This window comes from Sander lucioperca, chromosome 20 (assembly GCF_008315115.2).
Source record: "Sander lucioperca isolate FBNREF2018 chromosome 20, SLUC_FBN_1.2, whole genome shotgun sequence".
Taxonomy (NCBI): domain Eukaryota; kingdom Metazoa; phylum Chordata; class Actinopteri; order Perciformes; family Percidae; genus Sander; species Sander lucioperca.
In genome coordinates this window covers 15822685-15842535 of record NC_050192.1, presented here as the reverse complement: position 1 = coordinate 15842535, position 19851 = coordinate 15822685, and the positions used below count along the sequence as shown (strand labels likewise).

At 41.1% G+C, this 19851-nt stretch overlaps 1 protein-coding gene across 2 annotated transcripts in view; it reads left to right on the top strand.

The window, feature by feature from the left end:
- The window catches only part of tbc1d22a (TBC1 domain family, member 22a), a 133532-nt gene that overhangs the window by 39258 nt on the left and 74423 nt on the right, over positions 1 to 19851 (top strand). Inside the window, exons 7-9 of one of the 2 annotated variants that reach the window (XM_031284838.2) lie at positions 763 to 891; positions 3610 to 3675; positions 8802 to 8916. In XM_031284838.2, the coding sequence (XP_031140698.1) occupies positions 763 to 891; positions 3610 to 3675; positions 8802 to 8916 (310 nt within the window). Of the gene's footprint in view, positions 1 to 762; positions 892 to 3061; positions 3125 to 3609; positions 3676 to 8801; positions 8917 to 19851 lie in introns of both variants that reach the window. The other variant, XM_031284839.2, reaches the window with a different exon arrangement.

The window sequence follows — 19851 nt, the reverse complement described above, 5'->3', positions numbered from 1 at the left end:
TATATTAGTTTGTTACCATTTGCTTGCTAACATTTTTATGGGCCTGTACTAGAATCAGTAAAGCTTTGTAAATGTTGATTGTACATTTTACACAATGTTACATTACATTTCAAATGTTCAGGCTAGTGGTATTAAGTATAGTAATATAGTATAGTACTTAATATAAGTAATAAAAATGAAATGGTTTGTTGCAGATAATTTAATTTTAAACTTAATTTTCATAGTCTCAAGATTGATGTTATTGCAGTTATAATGAGGTCAGATTTTAGGACTTTTGACATAATACATAATTTGCCATTTTGGGAAATGCGCTTATTTACTTTCTTGCTGAGCGTTAGATGAGAAGCTCAATACCACATCAATATACACTCTGACACTTCTGTCAGTTAAATAGCTAACAAGAGATGGTTAGCTTAGCTTAAAGATTAGAACCAGGGGGAAACAGCTAGCCTGGCTCTGTCAAGGGTGACAGAATCCACCTGCCAGAAAAAGAACATCTTATTCTACTTCTGTCTCGACTTCTGCGGTTTATGAATGCTGAATTTTTATTCATTTGCTTTGTATGTTTGTGTACAGCACTAATTGTAGCACAGCCTTTGTGTCTGAATTGTGCTATATAAATAAATTGCCTTTCCTTGCCTTCCCAATCATTATTGTTTCCATCAACCTGAGCTATTGAGTATGAATTAAAGTGGAGTAACAACTATATTCACCATTTTATTAACTCTTTCCTACTTCTGTCCTTCTCTCACCCTCTCTTAGGGTTACTTACCAGCTAATGCAGAAAGAAGAGAGAGCGTCCTACAGAGAAAAAGACAAGAATATTTTGGCTTCATCCAGCAATACTATGACTCCCGCAATGACGAACACCATCAGGACACATACAGACAGGTATATGCATATGCGTACATTCACACGTCCTGTTTACTCGTTCATTCATTTCTTTTACATGTGACTTTTTTAACACCCGTCTGACAGGACAATCTACAAAAGGTTCCATTTTCAGTTACAGGAACAACTTGTTGTCACTAATGTATTCCCTCAGCACAAACCCAGGACACGTGTGTGTGTGTGTGTGTGTGTGTGTGTGTGTGTGTGTTTTGACAGGATTCGGCCATGCAGACAGGATTACTGGAACCAGTTCCATGCTTTTTTTCTCTCTGTCCTTTCCTCCCTCATGTACAGACTGATGTTGCCCGTGTTGACATGGAGGGAGGGTGGTCGAGCTCTGTTCAGAGTAGAGACAACCAGCCCCAAGCTTCAGAAAGCTGCTTAAATGAACACTTTTCTTTGGCTTTGAAAATAATATCTACTTTTACTCTCTATCTGTCTTTCTCTCCCCCCACATACTCTTTCATTTGAACACTCGACCACTTCCCATTCATTACAAGCCGATAAGAAACATCAAAGTTGGCTGTCGATGGCAAAAACACACATTTCTCATATTTAGTCCAATTTCCGATTGATCTCCTCTGCACTGTTCCAGAAAGCTGGCATACTTTGTTTTGATGACTGACTGGATCGTGTCTTGATGCTTCCCTTTTCTGCCAAATTCTGCTTGTTCCAACACTGTTTTTGTTGAAGGACTGAGCCGTGATGTTAAGTGAATTTTTTTCTGCATGTGTGGTAGTGTATTTGCACACATGTCAGTGTGTTTGTATGTATTTTGTGTATATTATGTTTAAGTGGCTGTAGATGTATTAGCATGCATCACAAGTTCCTATATGTTTGTTTGTCTATGTGTTTGCCTATATTAGGCGGTCCATCAGCAGTGTAGATCTCTCCATCTGTGTCCACAGTTTGTCTCTTCTTGTGTCTGTCCATCTGTCTCGTTTATATATCTGTTTATGTTGTTGGTAACTTGCCCAAACAGCTTGTGTGTGTATGTGTTTATCCATATGCATATTGTTGTAGCCATTGTAGCAGTCCCAGCTTGCACTGCAAGCTTTTTGAAGTACTGCTGTGTATTTGTTCCATCCCAAGAGAAAGTGTTGAAAAGAATTCCATCTTTTTTTTTAGGCTATGATAACATACACTGGAGTTCTGTATTTAAAACAAGTGCTCCTGTTTAAGCTGCATCAAACTATTTTTGGCCACTAGGGGCAAAACTACTTAAGAAATACTCCCTATACACATTTAAAGTAGCAGGGCTTTGTAATATTATGGGCTTCTGAAGTTACTGTGGCTACACTGGCAACCCACCTAAATCCTTCTCCTTGCCACCTGTCATATGTAATGTACATTCACATATCTTTTAGTCTTGATTTGTTAGACTCTTTTAACCAGTCACTCACTCACTTGGTCACTCCACCATTTTTTACTTTTCAGAGTTTTTAGCTTGTGTGATTTTTGTTAGCTGGCAGTAGCTGCCTACAGTTTTATATGGGTAGTTAGAACCATATAGGAAAGCAAATCAAAGCAATGGGAAGAATGCTGCTAAAAGTTGCACAGAGGGTTGTTGATTCCCAGTGGGATGAGCGGTACAAGCATCGGAGTCATTCCAATAAGTATAATACCAGCTTAAATCCGACCAAAAGTAAACACAGAAATTAGCCACCTAATTACCTATTGTGGCTAACTGCATAGGTATCTACTTTTGTAAGAAGGGCCACAATCACGAGAATATGACCCAGGTTTAAAAATAGCCAAACTTTTCTTTATGTCTGAATGTGCCCCTATTCTGGGGTTTACCCATTCCTAGTCTCGCACTACCGGACCTATCTTCATAGCACTGGGTCACCATGGAGTATGGTCTGGCTACATCGTCTATCTATCGGAGATTGGGGAAAAAACGTTTGGCTTGTTTGTTTTTCTTTAAACCAATTTGTATTTCTTCAAACCAATGATAACTTTCCTGGGTGGCGCTAAGCCAAAATAGCGAGAGGGAGACCCGACTAACCACTTCCTGAGTACATCTGAGGAGATCTTATAGCTGCCCAAAACAGGTTTAAATGCGGAATAATGAGGACAAGTGCACGAAGGGGACTTCTACATTTGTGTGTGTGTGTGTGTGTGTGTGTGTGTCTCTGTCTAACACCTTTCTCTCCCATGTTGCTGTCAGATCCACATAGACATTCCTAGGATGAGTCCTGAGTCTTTGGTGCTGCAGCCAAAGGTGACAGAGGTAAGGTGGACAGAGCAGACAGGACTGTGAATACAGCTCAATTCCCAGTCCTGTCAGTAACGAGCCACACACTCTCACAAACGGTCCGCCCCGTCCCAGTCTGGACTATTTTATCTGGCTTGGCTCCAGCCGCTGTCCTGCATCCGTCTGGCTCCCTTCTGATGATTCTGTCTGCCTGTAATGTTGTCCATCTGCGGGGCAGACACTCTGAAATGGTATAAACGTGGTCAAACACACACAAATCTACTCTCAAGCACGTAGCATCACAAAGACATCTCAACATGTGCACACTTGCATTCAAGACCACCGCTGCCATCCATTTCAGACCACCGAAAGCCCCGTCCGCCTTCAATCAAGGATACCAATCCACTAACTGTTGCTCTCTGTCTCTGTCACTGTCTGTGATGCCCGGATCTGTGCTAACTTGCCCAGTGCCCGTTGCTTCAGTGTTTGTCTTTTTTTTTTCTCTCTTTCTCTCTCTGCAGATTCACATTGACATACCGAGAACTAATCCTCTTATTCCTCTCTTTCAACAAGCTTCTGTCCAAGAGGTGAGAACCCTCCCCTGCTGCACACACACACCACCTCACCTTAGCAGGGTTTTCCCCCTTTTGCTTTTGGTCAGATATGGGTGGTAACATCATCCGTGGGACTGATATTGTGGGGTGAAAGGGACAAGTGACAGATAAAAATGAATAAGAAATGAAAATTCCCAATTAAAGAGTCTGTCTAGGAGTTTGAAACGGGAAAACCCTCGCTTCAGCACACTGCATGGTCTGGCATGGGTGCACACACACACAGAAGAACAAACTAAGATTACATATAGAATAATTATGTAATACCTGCAGTCACGCATGTGATCAGATACACGCAAACACTCTGCATGGTTAGTGCTACTGAACAAAGCATTTCTTGTTACAGTTTGGTGTTTTTAAGGATATTGGAAGTAATTATCTTTAAACCCCCGGAGCATTATGTTTGATAAAACAATAACTATCAGCTGTAGTTTGGGCACATTGGGAAAACATGCGGCGAGGCACACATTACTGGAATCTTTAACTATTTAATCTTTGTAAGCGGCTTTGGATAACAGTCATACTTAAATGCTTAAAATGTAAATGTGGTGTAAGTCACTTTTGTTTCTGCAGTGGTGTGAGACATTGGCCCAGCTGGCCTACGGGACTATCAGTGCAGCTTCCCAATGCAACTTAACACGGAAATGAACTTGATTCTTTTCAATTAGATGAGGTTACATTTATCTTATCATCGCAGCGCGTCTAGGAGGTCTTGTCACACATACTGTAGAACCACTGGCCTGAGAAGCAGAGAACTAAAAAGCCAGATGGAAAAATCCCATAATGAGGTTTAGGCTAGTGAGGTGACCACGGCTCTGGACTGCCCTGTATATACACCTACACATAGGTGTGAGCGAGCGCACACACATACTGTATACACCTGACATGTAAGACATGTATGCATTGGCACACACCCTCCCCTAGTCGATTAGTCCACTAATCTGTCGTTTTGGTCTTGGTCGTCTAAGATGACATCCGTCAGAATTTCCGGCAGCGCCTAAACAATCAAGGAAATAAAATGTCCTTGATATAGACTACTGAAAGCCAAGCTTTTAGCTTGTACCTCTGCTATAGTCTCGCTTTGCCAGACCCTCCTCCAAAACGCGCTGAATGAGGGTCTGGCTACTACACATAGCATTCGGGGATGGGAGGAAAATGTGCTCTGGTTTAATGGCATTTCTTTAAACCAATCAAAATCGTCATGGGCGGTGCTAAACTCCGCACAGTGCCGCTGCAAAATAGTCATGCGAGAGAAAACTCAGATTGGACAGATAGTCTAGCTAGCTGTCTCAATTTACCCTGCAGAGATCTGAGGAGCAGTCAACAATAGTCCTCATAAATCCACTGAATTTAAAATTCCAACACAAAGAAAGAGGAAGGAAACAGAAAATACATTTGACATTGGCATTAATCTGTGCACAGACTCATGTACAAGCACATTAATTCAGACACTCAAACACACTCGCACACAGTGCCTCAGGCAACGCAACCTTTCCTTGCCCCTGTCTTGTAAAGGATACAACTCGGGGCTGTAACCAAGAAGGTAGGGAGGGAAATAAGATCAGACAAGGGGGGTGGATAGTATGTATATCTACTGTACATGTCCTCTGTTTTTACCTCCTTTTCCCCTCACACACCAACTCTCCCCTCTTTGAGTGCAAAATAAAAGCCACCAATATATTCAAGCAGTGCGCACCGCATATATTTTGGTATGCAACAGACTCCAAAGGCCCCCCCTTTTTTATATGGTTATGCTTGCTGCGGCACCACCACCTGAAAATCACCTCTGCTTCATTTCATTCACTTGTTTGTCTTGGCACCCCCCCCACCCCCACCCATGGGGCTTGGAGAGATTTAGTCGAGATGGAAGGCAGTCAACAGTCTGTTCCATTTTGGGGAGAGAGGGATATTGAAGCAATTCTGCTGTGATTTCCTAGGTGGTATCTACGTGTTTCTTGTGTTGGAGAACAGTGCCTTCTTCATGAGATGTTGATAATCAGCAATTACTAGTTCCCAACGTGAAAAGAAAACATTCTGTTTTGCCTCCAATTTGTGATTAATGGCTGAAAGAGCAGGATTTAGTCATATTAAGAAATCTTTTTTTCATTTTAAGCATTTCACTGCTGCTTGTTCAATGAATAACTTAAGGAGTGCATAGGTACCAGTTTTGTGTGGATGTTTATGAATACGTGGGATATTTTGAGCGATTGAGCCCATGATCTTTTGCGGTTGGATCATCTTTTAAGCCTCTAACTCCCCTCCTTAAGTTTGTTTCACATTATTTGTCAGATGTCGGTGAAGAGTTCTTTGACTTGGCATAATTTTATTGTGTCAATTTCCTCTCTACCTCTTGAGATTACCCTTATCAGGGTCCTTGGGGTCTGGAACTAAATTGATGGAGCCATAGCGTTATGACACAGGGAGACACAGTTATGCGAAGAATATTAAAATAATGTGAGATTAACACAATTTGCAAAAATGTAGTTGGCTGTCTGTTGAGGACTGGGTGAACTCTGTTTAAACTTGGAGGAAGAGTTGTTTGGTTGGTGTTTTTAAGTGTGTAGCTTCTCTGCATCTTTGTTTTCTGTCTTTCACATTGCCCATAGTAAACTAGGTGTGGGTAGGGTAGTGTGTACGTTCAAGGGTTCACTCAAAGTGGTTCAGTGTCTAGGTGCCAATGTGAAATATGCATGTCAGCTTTTGAGGTTGCACAAAAAAAGATAGTCCCATTACCCACTCTCCCTGCACGCTGCAGCACCTCTCCCTGTTTGAATAATGGGGCTTTGATAAGGAAAGATGAGGTGTGAGGAGTGGATGCAGGTAAAGGGGATTTGAGGAGAAAGTGTAGGGGAAAGCCAGAGAGTTGCATCTTACCAATCTTCCTGGCTATCTTAACATTGATTGAATTACTTTAAATAGAAATGAGATGCTTTGCACACACAGCTTCTAAAAAATGACATTGCCATGGCCATATCTTTTTCTCTCCCCATAAAACAATGAGCTATGATGTTATTTAGAAAGTGACAGAAACATGACATATCCCCAAAAATAAGAAAGTGCTTGATGGGTGTGGTACAGCTAGGTGTGTGTGTGTGTGTGTGTGTGTGTGTGTGTGTGTGTGTGTGTGTGTGTGTGTGTGTGTGTGTGTGTGTGTGTGAGAGAAATGTATTTGAGCTCAAGAAAAACAAGCTGAACATCAAGCCTCTAATTCACTGCGGCTGACAGCATTAAACAGCCACCCATAACGAAGATGGAAGTGTTTGCCTTGCAAAAAAATATTGAGAGAAAGGGAGATGGAGGAGGAGACATAGTCAGAAGGGAAGAGCAAGAGACGGAGACAAACTGAGTGGAACAAAGAAGAGGAAGGAGGAGACCCAACACTAAAGCAGAGAAAGTTCAAAGTGAGCTTTTTGTGTACAGAAATGCAGCAGAGAAAGTGAAGACAGGTGTTGCTTCTGTGCTAAAAGAGAGAGGCAAAGAAATAACGCATCTCAAATTTAGTCTGTGCTCACCCGTCTCCATGATGCCCAAAATCCCAATTCTTCTTGTGTCATTTGGACAAACGGTCATTACCTAACTGGTTAATAAGATTACACATTTTTGGATAGCATTTTGTAGTATGACACTTTTCACAGCAGACTTACAGACAATAAGGAGAGTTGTGGTGGAATACAACATGCCACATACACACTCTTAGCTGTCCATCGTGTTCGATGATGACGCTTGCTCCAGGGATGGGGGTGGGAGGGGGAGGTGGGTTCAGTGACCTTGCCGCTGGTGCCACTTCTCGTGGGCGTCGAGTCCGATCCTTGAGCCGCACACTTGTCCGCAGATGGAGCAGGGGAAACCAAATGCCAGGGGGGTACCAGCCGCCCACTGGTGTCTCTTGATGCGCCTCTCGGATCGTCGGTCTTGGTTGGTTTGGTGTATTTGAGAGACTGCACACACACACACACTTAACTAAGGGTTTAAACTAGAAACATTTATACAATAAAAAAATTAATAAAGTGTTTTTGAAGCCTTTTCTTATTGACAGTCAATATTAAAAACAGGGTCCGGAGCTGTTATTAGAACATAAGCCATCAAAGGTGCCCTGTGATTATCTTGTAAACAAACAAGTTATGTGTACATTCTCACGGGAACACTCGTGCGTATCCTTGAGGTTGAACAAACAAGGTAAACTTACTTCCTTCATGAATTAAAAAACAAACAAAACAAATATATATTTAGAATCCGGCATTGTTTAACCCATATTTGCTAGCTTGCAGTCTTTTTCTTGCCCGTCTCTGTTGGCACTTTGCCACGCTACTTTGCGTGTTACCACCTGTCCAAGTGCATCCTCATGCAACAAACAAAACAGGGACCCGCTCGTTAACACATTGCTCTAAAGTGATACTAGTAAAATATTCCACAGGGTGTCTTTCTAACCCATCCACAAAAAAGAGATGAATATACTCCATAAATTCTATGTCTGTGATCAGCTAATATGCAATGATTGCTCAAGAAAAGTTACAGTTTAAACCAAATTAATATCTTATAAATTGAAATCCACTTCTGCAGTGTTCCACTCCCACAGCACGCAAAGTTGTGCCCATTCAGCTGCTTTCTTCCACACCAGCTTGGCATGCCTCAAATTGTTCTGATTTCTACCACTGCCTTCCCACACTTTCCCAAATGTACACTTCTATGATTATGATCATTCTCACTATCCTAATGTTTGACAGGCATCATTTTCTGCCAGAGAATAACTGGGTGTCTGAACATTATTCATTATTAACGTAACATTTGTGAGGAAAATGATTAATTCATTAATGGATTGATTAGTTCATCAAGACAACATTTTGACAAATTGACAGAGGGGTTCACTGTTAACATTTTCCGATTTTAGCTTCTCCGACACACGGGTTTATTGCTTTTCTGTTTCATATCATTGTAACTTGACTACCCTTGTGCATTAGTTTCTGTAATGTTAATGTGTGTTGTCTACAAGAAACTATTTTGACACTATGTTTCTATGTGTATTAGTTTCTGTAATGTTAATGTGTTTTGTCTACAAGCTAGTGTTTTGACACTATGTCTCTGTGTGTATGTTTGTGTGTAAGATTTTTGAGCGGATCCTTTTTATCTGGGCCATACGCCATCCGGCCAGCGGCTACGTGCAAGGCATCAACGACCTGGTCACACCGTTCTTTGTCGTCTACGTCTTTGAGTACATTGGTAAGTGCAATCTCTCCTTTTTTTATTTATTTTTTTTTCTCCTCCTTTTCCCTTTCACCCTCTAATTTTTTGTGTGATATGCTATTGATGTGAGGCTCAGTCATCTCTTTTTGCTGCCTGTCTAAATTAAGTGCCGCTCTCCGCAGTGCAGAGTGGCACCTTTTCGTAGTTTGCAAGACTCACCGGTTCATCACCACAGGTCACAGGGAATCAACCCTGGGACCCTCGAGACAGTCTCTCTTTTCACAACTTTCTGGCCAATAAACTCCTCATACAGCTCTTCGCCCTCTTTACCCCTCTCTTTTCTTCCATCGGTCTGTTCTTCTTTCGTTTAGACACTTGGAGTGACAGTTTGTGTTTAAATGTGCTTGTGAGTGAGTTCTATTCATCCAATCATTCTGGTTAAGACTTCCATGTTTGTGTGTACAGTATGTGTACGAGAGAGCGCATGACCTGTAAGCGTGTGTGTGTGTGTGTGTGTGTGTGTGTGTGTGTGTGTGTGCGCTCATCCTCGCTGTTCCAACGGCAGTCTTCTCTCCAGAGCACTCCTGCTGTGTGCCTTCATGTTATGCCACATTTATTTTAATCTCACACTTAATTCTTTTGACAGTATAAACATATGCTGTCAGATACAAAGCACACACAGACTGTTTAATACTTTTGCGGCTGAGTTTAATACAACTTTTATGACCACCCCAATAATGTTTTTCTATTCTTGGATTCTTCCTTTATTAGATAGACACTAGAGAAAGGATACAATAAATTTAATAAAGGCGAGTGGCTGGATTTGAACCTGGCACTATATAGCTTTCATTAAAAAACAAACAAAAAAAACCCAATTTATCCTGTGTTTGTATGCATATCCTCACACACACAAAATGACTGGTGGTGCATACATTACTTTAGTCAATGCTTTATTGTTTTTGTGTCAGGGAATCCTCCATTGGGGTGAAGGATTTCTTTTCAGGATGTTCAGGAATGAATCCCACTGATGTGTTATGTCCCTGGTTTTCCCTTCTTGCGAAAGTTATTTTTTTCCCCCATAGATTGGGGGCCTGATAGCCTTTTCAATCACCTCCTGGGAGTTGTTCTTATGAGTTTTTCCAGCATAGAGAAAACAATCAGGGGGTTTTAAGAAGCAATTTTACAGCACACTCCTTTTCTTTATAAGTTTTGGCCATAATCACAGGGAAAGTGTACAAACAGTAAGCGATGGGAATTGACCCCAGGCAGTCGTGGCAACTTTTTGAAGCGGTTAGTGTGCATTTCTGCATGCTTACTCTGTGATGTGAGCGTCTTTATACATCCCACATACACATTGTTTTGGCCCATCAAGCTCTCTTTGAAGCCATTCAAAATAGAGCTGCTAAGTGGAAACCACAATGCTCTGTGGACTACCTTGCACTCCCCAGACCAATTGTGGTCACAGAGATACAATTAGGATCCACACGTTAAGTGGTGGGAGGCACGCAAGTAGCTGGACTGCCTGACTCCTGTGCTTCTCTGTACTGCCTTTGGCACACAGCATTACTCCGAGCTAACTAATGAGTGTTTTTTTTTAAGTGTTTTCTCTACTTTTATTGTTACTTTTACTTTTGTGCACTCCTTTTAGTAAACTGCAATACAATGCAACAGTACCACAAACTACAGCACAGCCTCCAAAATGACTGGGAAGTTAAAGCAAAAAAAATAAATAAAAAAAAGACTTAAAAAAATAAAATAAAAAAAAATTGTCTCCATGGTCTTTTTGTCTACTTCATGTTGAGGTTGTATGCGCAATGTATTTAAATTTAATGCATTTATCCTTTGTGTTGCCTGACTTCTATTTGTTTGTGATGAGACAGCTTTTGCCATTTCCTGGCTGCCCCCCGTTAAATTAAAATAAAAAATAATATTTTCACACAAAAGCCCTCAAATTTAGTTTTAAGTAGGTGAACTGAAAAAAACCCTGCCGTGACTTGTTTTCTCTTCAGACATTTAGCCTCTCTTGTCCTTCACTTTTTCCATTCTTTTCATGTTCTCCTGTGTCTTGTTTCCTCTGCCGTTTCTTATCACTCTGTCATTTTCTTCTTTCTTTATCCCTACCTCTCTATGCATTTGTTTCACCTCTCTCTTTGCCTTTCTCTATGGGTGAGTCACACACAATCAGACTCTTGTTAGATCTTCAAGGCATCACCCCACACTTTGTTCTCCTGCATCTCCATGCGCTGATGAGCCTTGAATAACATACACAGCCAACAAACCTTCAAATGCGCCTCTTACGTGATGGGTTGATGCGCTGTGTTGTTGTTAGGTGTTCTTGTTTTCTGAGCAAGAGAGAGACCCAAAACAGAGAGAGGTTTGGCTCTTTAATGAGATAGGACTAATTCTGCTCCTTTTGTGGTGGGGTATGAAGTGTGAGACAAACTCTAATGCTGTCGTGCTCTCCTGCTCTCTCTGGCTGTCTCTCTTCTCCTGCCATCTATTTTTCTTTCTTCTATTCCATTTGATCTCCATCCTTCTGTATGTGAGCTCATTGCTCTATGGTGAAAGCAGGGAGTTACAGTAATTCTCTCAAGAATTAATTTCTTTAAAGAATGATTACAAATATTCTTTAATTACACTCAATGTAGACATGCTGTCTGAATAATTATTGCACAAACAATGATGACAATAGTAACATTAGAAGGTGTTTGTAGGTCAGACAGATGAACTATTTATCTGTCCTACTTTTCTTTTTCTTCTCTGAATGAGGTCAAAGACTGATCTCTCAAACCCAAGAGACATGAGCCTGTTTGGTAAAAACACTGGCATCTTAAGAAACCTAGCCACAGGCCCTTGATGTAGAGACTTACAAGTGAAACTGCGAATGAAAAATGAATTTAATAATTCGTAATTTAGTGTTTTTTTGTGACTTAAAGCTATAGTGCGTAGTTTGTCGCCCCCATGGCCCCACCACACACACACACACACACACACACACACACACACACACACACACACACACACACACACACACACACACACACACACACACACACACACACAGTTACTTGTAGCCAAGGAGGACACGGAGGATTAAAAAAAGAACATGATGGACTCACCAAAAGAGGTCATTATCTTCACTCGAGGTTCTGCGCGCGAAAGTCGTCGGACAACACCATGTTGTAATCCTAATTACAATCGTATCCTAATGCAAAATTTGTTTAACTTTTAAAATGTCCCCTTGTCAACCTTTAGAGGCGATACAGCAAACTTGTAAGCACACAGTTGCTTGTTTACATTACATTACATTTCATTTAGCTGACACTTTTAACCAAAGCGATTTCCAATAAGTGCATTCCACCATGAAGGTACAAACTCAGAACAGCAAGGATCACGTAGAAGTACATTGGCTTCAATAAGCCAAACTACAAAGTAGCACATGTAAGTGCAACATGTAAGTGCATTTATTTTTATTTTTATATAACCATCATCTTCTTAGCCAAGTAGTTGGAAGAGATGTGTTTTTAGCCTGCGGCGGAAGATGTGTAGACTTTCAGCTATCCTAATGTCAATGGGGAGCTTTTTCCACCATGTAGGAGCCAGGACAGCAAACAGTTGGGATTCCGTTGAGTGATTAGGTGGAGTGATTGGGTGTCCCTCGCAGTGAGTGACACCGCATGTTTACACATCGAGCAAATAGGGAGCAACATCAGCATTCATTTTCAGAGTCATATCCAATATCTGTTTAGCTCTGTTTTGGTCTCCACCAACTCCTGAGGGACATGTCCGGCTCTTAGCTGCTAAACGCTTCACTATGTTCATTAGGTGGTTGCTAACTTTGTCGGTCTTGCTGTTTTGTGCTGAACAGGTAGCATACTGTTGTTGTTTTTTTTTCAAAGCTTTTTCACGACCTTCTGCATCTGAAAACAACGCTGATGAGACGAGTAGACTCTGGTTCAGTAGTAACAGAGGAACATATATGTGTGTGTACAGTATCTGCATTGTCCTGTGTATATTAGGGGCGGGAAGGGCCCGTGCATTTTTGTGCTGCACAAAGTCCACTCTGCAGATGTCTGTTTAATGGACTCAACATTGGCTTTTGTTGGAAGTGGGCCTTCATAGTTCATGTTATGGTGCAGTAACCTAATCAGTAGCCATAAAAGCTGTAAAATGAAACAAGCAGCGCAGTAGGTGAGTAAGTGGCTTAGATCAGTTTGCAGCAAAAAAAGCCCAATATAGGCTTATGTCCTGCAGAGCTAAATGGAGTTACAAAGCAGCCAAACCCAGAACCAAATTGTTTGTAACAATGTTCTTGATATTCACACTAATGCACTACTTGTTTTCTTTCGCCGAATGTTTAAATGATCATGGCATCACGTTTAAGTCTGAACAGTGTGAAGCCCTTTATATTTGAGTGACAGCCAGTATCTGAGGATGGGAGACAGTTCATTGATTGGGGACCTGATTAGGACTTTGACCTGTTTGCAGCGGCTTAATTTTCCCTCTAAACAAGTCTCTTCTGTCTATTCTCTTCTCCATGTTGTGTGTTGTCTCTGTCTTGGATATCATTTATGTGCCCTATTGTGATTGAACTGTATTTTTTGAGTTACTATATAGGCCAAGTTTGATCTTGACATATAGGCTAAGCATTCTGTAGTAAATAACAATAAACCCACTATTAATTACATTATCTTAATGCAGTGTAACTACTTCAGCATGTAAATACTGCACCTAAAATACAAACATGGGCGAGGGCGTTCAGCAATCGCTATCGAATCAACAGCCACGTGCAATTTAGCTAGCAGGTGAAGAATACAAACAACGAAAATTACCAGTTAACTTAATTTAAATTTGCAAGACCTGGCTTAAATGAACTGACAACATAAGTTATACGACTTACAGTTCTCAAGGACGTACACACACAATCACAACTGGCTAGTTATCCTTGTGTGTCCGCGCTATTCTCCGACATGCACTCTAACAATGCAGCCCTATTTCTGATACCGTGGGGGGCCGCCACAAATCACGGTCAAATCAACATAGAGGAAACACTGTAGTCTGGTAGTAGGCTGCCTCTCAAAAACAGGAAGTGATAAGGTCAGGAAAAAATACCAAATCACACACCCATGTTCTGCTGCCCACAAGATGCCTCTGCATTTGTTTGTTTGTTTGTTTGTGTTAGTTTACTTGTCTTCCAATTGTTCCACTAATCATATCTTTAACTTTGTTATTAGTGTCTGGTTTTTCTTTTTTTTTTTTTAGCTCTCTCGCTGTGTTTCTCTGGCTTCCTTTTCGGAGTCATGAAACAGCCTTGGTGTGGCACTGCAGAGCTTGTTTAGCTGACATACACCCCATTTACCTTTTGATGATGCAATGCGGCGTGATGGCTCGACCCTTTAACCACTCCGTCTTTACTGCACTTCCCCTTTTTTCCCTGTCACCAACTTTCATTAACACCTGGCTGTTAAACCAAATTGAAAAGTTCTAATTGGTAGATTATTGATAAACTCTTCTGATGCAGCCGAAGGAAAAATACTACTGAAGTTGTTGTGTATCCACCACGCCTGTTAGGCAAACTAGGAAGCCTCCCTCGTGTCAAAGGAGACATTGATTTGGAGAGTGTATTGTTTTTGTTCTCCACCTGTGAGGCATTACTTTGCTTTTGTCTTGTCCCTATCTTCCACAGTGTAGCGCCTCTCCCATTAGCCGACAATAAAAGTCATCTCATTAAGGCCAGGATGGGCCATGACGGGCCAAGGAGCAGGGCCAGTCCTCCTTTAATTTAGAGCGGCCATTGATCGACCAGCGTATCCATAATGTAATCTGCATGCCAGTGTCGTAGTATGGATCCACTCTGAAGAAAGATGAAAACAAGGGAGCAAGTTAGAGAGACCGGGGAAAGAGATGTGCATTTTAAGCAAAATTCAGGAAGGTGGGGGTTTGACCGAGCTCCACAGCTAGAATGAAGTAGTAGAAAATAACCGCAGCCAGACTGTCTCCTGGCAGGCTTAAAAGTAAGGACGACTGAATGCATGGGGGATGACAGAGAGGGACAAACAACAGGGCAGGAAAACAAGATTTCCAAAAAGGGGAAAATGACTGGCTTAGAAAGTGCCCCCATGCTGTCAGTAAGTGGCTAAGCCAGGCAGCCCTTCCTCCTATCAACTGAGAGATGAATGGCCGGGTGTACCCTATCACCATCTTTCGCTGTGAAGCTGTACTTGCCATAGCAGGCAGAAAGTGGCTAGCAACAGCTTCTCTGCTGCAAGGATTCCTTGAAGAAATTCAGCTATTCACTGCTTTAGTGAAAGCAGTGCTTCCTATAGACGTATTTGTTTTATATATTATGTTTATAATGTTATTGTAGATGTTTCACTTATATACTATGGCCTATGGTCCAAAGACTGAACAGTGTTTATTTGATTATGTTCTGTTAGCTATATATCAAAAAGTTTATTTTAATTCAGCAAAGTATACTGTAAAATAAGGTACAAAATTGAACCTTAAAGCTGCTATAATTGTATATAATAATATACATAATATAGTGAATATTTGGCCAGAACCATGACTGCAAATGCACCAACTGCAGCTTCCTAAAAAAAGAAAACATCATTGTTTTGATAATTGCGAAAAAAGAGAAGTATAGAAGTAAAGAAGTCTTTTTTTCTGGCATTAACAAAAGTGCTCTAAGTTCTTAAATGGCATTCTACCATTTTGTAGACTTCTGTTGTCACTGTAGAAGTAGGATAATGTGCTTAGAGAGCAGGAACCCTTGAGGAAAGGAAGCATAAGGACAAACCTAAAATGTTCTAGTTTAAGTATGTTTTAAAATGTAAATGTGTTTTATTGCAACTGAAGCAGAGGCTCATCTCCAAAGTGAATTAGGAAAGAAGGGGGATGGAAAAGTGAAAGCCGTAGACATTTACACAACGCACTTAGTGTCTAACCAACTAGAGCCATCAGTAAAGTCAGAACATTTTTGGAGTGTCTTTGTGCTTATTAGGGAAGATGGAAGGGATGAGGAGCTAAAAAAAACACTGACGTGTACGATGGCGGTCCTGATAGTGCTGTGGATGAGTGTGTGTGTGTGTGTGTGTGTGTGTGTGTGTGTGTGTGTGTGTGTGTGTGTGTGTGTGTGTGTGTGTGTGTGTGTGTGTGTGTGTGTGTGTGTGTGTGTGTGTTTGTTAAGGTCCTGACACACCAACCAGACGGGCCCACCGTCGGCAGAAAAGCCAGTCGGACTGATCAGTCAGGTCCCGAGGTCCAAAAAATGCCTCAGAACACACTGAGGCGACGCCGACTTGAGCGTACGCTCTGCGCGTGCGCGAAACGTAATACGTCTCCATACCAGCAGGCGGCGCTGCTCTGTATTGTTTCCATTAACAGTCTGATTATTTCCCAGAAAATGAAAACCGGCAGGTGATTGGACGAACGCGTCACGTGGTTCTTTTTTCTCCGGAAATTCACAGCCAGACTGTCATGGCGGCTTGTTCAGAATACGATCTCATATTGTACTAAAATAGTTCACCGAAACGTGTTTCTGAAAACATTTTAAGCGAGAAATAGGCCATGCAGTTGCTGAATCTGTCTTCATTTCAGATTGACAAAGGTCAGTTTAAAAGATTTTCGTCAGATTTTGAGCGGATCATCCGCTCCCCATTTCCGAGTGAGTCCCGACTGCCCTGTCCCCGACTGAACATGTCAGGTCGGCCCAAATGAATGCCGACAACTCCTCGGACGGCTGACGGCACGGGACACACCGAACAGACTCGAGTCACGGACCTCGCCAGACGGCCAGACGGCCCGACGCCCGATTATCGGGCTGGTGTGTCTTCTCTCTTAGGGGTGGGAAAAATAATCGATTCTTAGATGCATCGCGATTCTCTCTAGAACGATTCGATGCTCGATTCAGATAAGTTAATAATCGAAAAAAAAAAGAGGATGGGATAATGGACAACAACTTAGAGTTTAGGCAAGAGTGCAGAAAAAAAACACACAAAAATGGCCAAAGGAGAAAAAAAAATTACATTTTGTATATATACACATGATCTTATGAGATAAAATAATTAGGCAAAACACATATAGGGTGTTCATCTACTTTATTACACTACATCTGACCACCTCATGTTTCATGTTCTAAGAAGTAGGATTGGGCGATGTCCCCTAAATTGGCATTTGACGATGTTTACAGTAAAACGTCACGATGGACGATGATATCGTTCTACTACTATGGGCTAACAGTTACCATAGAAACGATCAGACATACATTTAAATGCCCTCTGTAAATATACAGTATTACTGTGTGTGTGGGTGTGAATCTTGTGTTCTCGGTTGGCATCTTGCAGTAAGCATCCCCCTCATATCTTCTCTCTGATCTGTTTGTCTGCTGGCATGGAGCTTTAGCTGTGGCACAGCGAGCCCTGGCGTGCCGTGCTATGCTGCGCTCAATCGTATTTCAGTTGCATCCTCACATCAGGGGATTACAATGCTGAACCGTTATATGATGATTGACTCAACTTGTGTGGTTGTGGAAAGAAAATGCCAATTCTATGAAGACTAAATATATTCTGGTGTAAGTACCATAGGAGTCGCTGTCATTTGGTGTTTTAGTCACTGCTGTTACTGTTTTGAACATCATGTAACAGATGGGAGCCTTAATACAGTCTGTTGCCCCCCCTTCCTCACCTCTCCTTTGCTCTTCATTTGTATCCACTCATCTGCCATCCGTTTGTCTGTCTATAGATTGAGCAATCTGTGGAGTGGATCTTGGCCAGTTGGCTGTTAACTAATATCGGCTTCTTCTTCCCTATGGTGTGGCCACCGTCGGTCCAGCCTTATATTCTAAGTCTCCCTCTGATTAACGGCTGTTATTAGCTCTAATGAGCTGCTTAGTGATTGCCAGAGCACAGCTGCTGACATCCAGCAGGAATACTGTCTTTCCTACTTTGTTCCTTATCTACTTTAGCTTTCTCTAATTTCTCCTGCTTTAATCATTCAGTGAGATTATTGACTCACTATAGGCATTATTTTCCCCCCAGACAGTTTTGAGACTTGTTCTTCAATTTTCTTTGACGCTGTCTCTCTTTGTCTTTCTCCTGCCTTGAGCTTTGTATCAGTCTCCACTCCTCTATTTGGTTTAGAACGCAATCACCATGTTTCTGGGGTTAAGTAATAGCATTTGGACCGGCAGAAATTGAATCGAGCTGTGTGGTTTTGACCCTCAGTCTCTGTCTGTCTCCACCTTTCTCTCTATAAATGTCTGTCTTTTATTCCCCTGAAATGTGTTCTTTTCTTTTAGACTTTCGATGGGTGCCACTTCACATTCATTGTCTACTTCTTTCTCAAAGTGGTTGCATTCGTTATTCTCATACCTCTACTTGAATGCAAATTTTTCATGTCTTGTTTCTATGATACCATATAACTTGGCTGCCACTCATTCATTTTCAAGGCCACTGGATTATGAATCAATCCAAACATGAAACCTTGTTGATGAGGAGATAGATTGTATTCGCAATATTTCTGGTTGTTGCTACGTATTACCATGGTCAAAAACGCCTTAGCTTACAGATTTTACAAGATAATATGATACTTTTTTATTAGAATTAGATGAACCTACTTAACTATAGAACATTTTATATGATTTATCTGGATAAACATTGATTATAGTGTTTAGTATTCAGCAGCAAGTCGTGTATAAAGTGTTAGTTGTAAAATCAGCTAAACAGATGACTTGAGATACTCTGAATCTATTACAGTTTTTATAAACGGTGGAAAACCTTTTTCTTAAAGGCAATTGAAAGCGCAGGGATGGGTGAATGTTTTTAGTATTATAGTAAATATGTACTAAGTGTAATATGAGCAATATTTACTGTAATTGATTTTGCGTGACACGGTTTTCTTGTTAACTCTGTAATGTAACCGTGGCACAGCACTCTTTGTTGTTGATCATGGTCATGATTTAGGGCAGGCCAGAACCACTATGGAATTAAGTTATATCAACTTTTAGTGTTTAAATGCCTCAATTTTAATGAATAACACCTTGTTTGTATTATATTCTAATTTGTTTGATCTTATAATCTAATGTTTTTTTTTGTGTGTCTGCATGTCCAGGTGACTGATTTAATTTGAGTCTTGTGTTTTTTTTGTTTTGTGAATATTTGGTTGGTGTGTTGATGCGTAGGTTTGTTTATGACGGAATAAAACCAACCAAACTACACCCTATTGAAATAGGATACGGTTTCAACACGGTGAGGTGGAGGATAGAAGTGTTTTAGCCTTTTAAAGTAAATTCAGTTTCATTGGGCATGCAGTTGTTAACCAAAATCAAAACTTAGCAGAGGACAGGACACCCGTGGTAATTGTTTACAGTCATTCAAGGCATATTCAGACGGTAAGCATGATTACAAAAATAGGCAAATCTCTTCAAGCCATGTGACAACCCTTTGCAAAAGGATTGTACGACAGTTGTTTCCAGTTGTGTGTTTTGAACCTGACATGTTTTGGCCTACGGCGGGAGATGACCGTTGAAACCACAAAGGCCATTGTCAGTGCTTGACAACAGGATACATAAAGCTGAAAATCAATAGCTGTGCTTTCATCTGCATCCGGCCTGATCTTATTTCCCCCTATTACCAGAGATTTTCTCATTGCTCCTGATAAAAGCAATAGAGCTCTGAAATGATCCAGAGAAATAGTCCTGTCAAAAAATGATTTATCTTCTGTGAATAATCGCAGGGGTTATTGAATATTTTTAGATTAAGTTAATTACTTGACTATAAAAAGCCATAAATTGAAGCTCTCCTTACCGAGAAGCTTCAGATCTCTCCAAGTCTCTATTTCTCGTTCTCTCTGTCAGCCGCTTCATTGGAAGAAAGGGGAAAAAAAAAAAATCTGTTTTATCATTCTGTCACCAGCAAGACGCGTTCCGCTTGACCTGATGCAATTGGAGGCAATTGAAACAGTCATCTTACC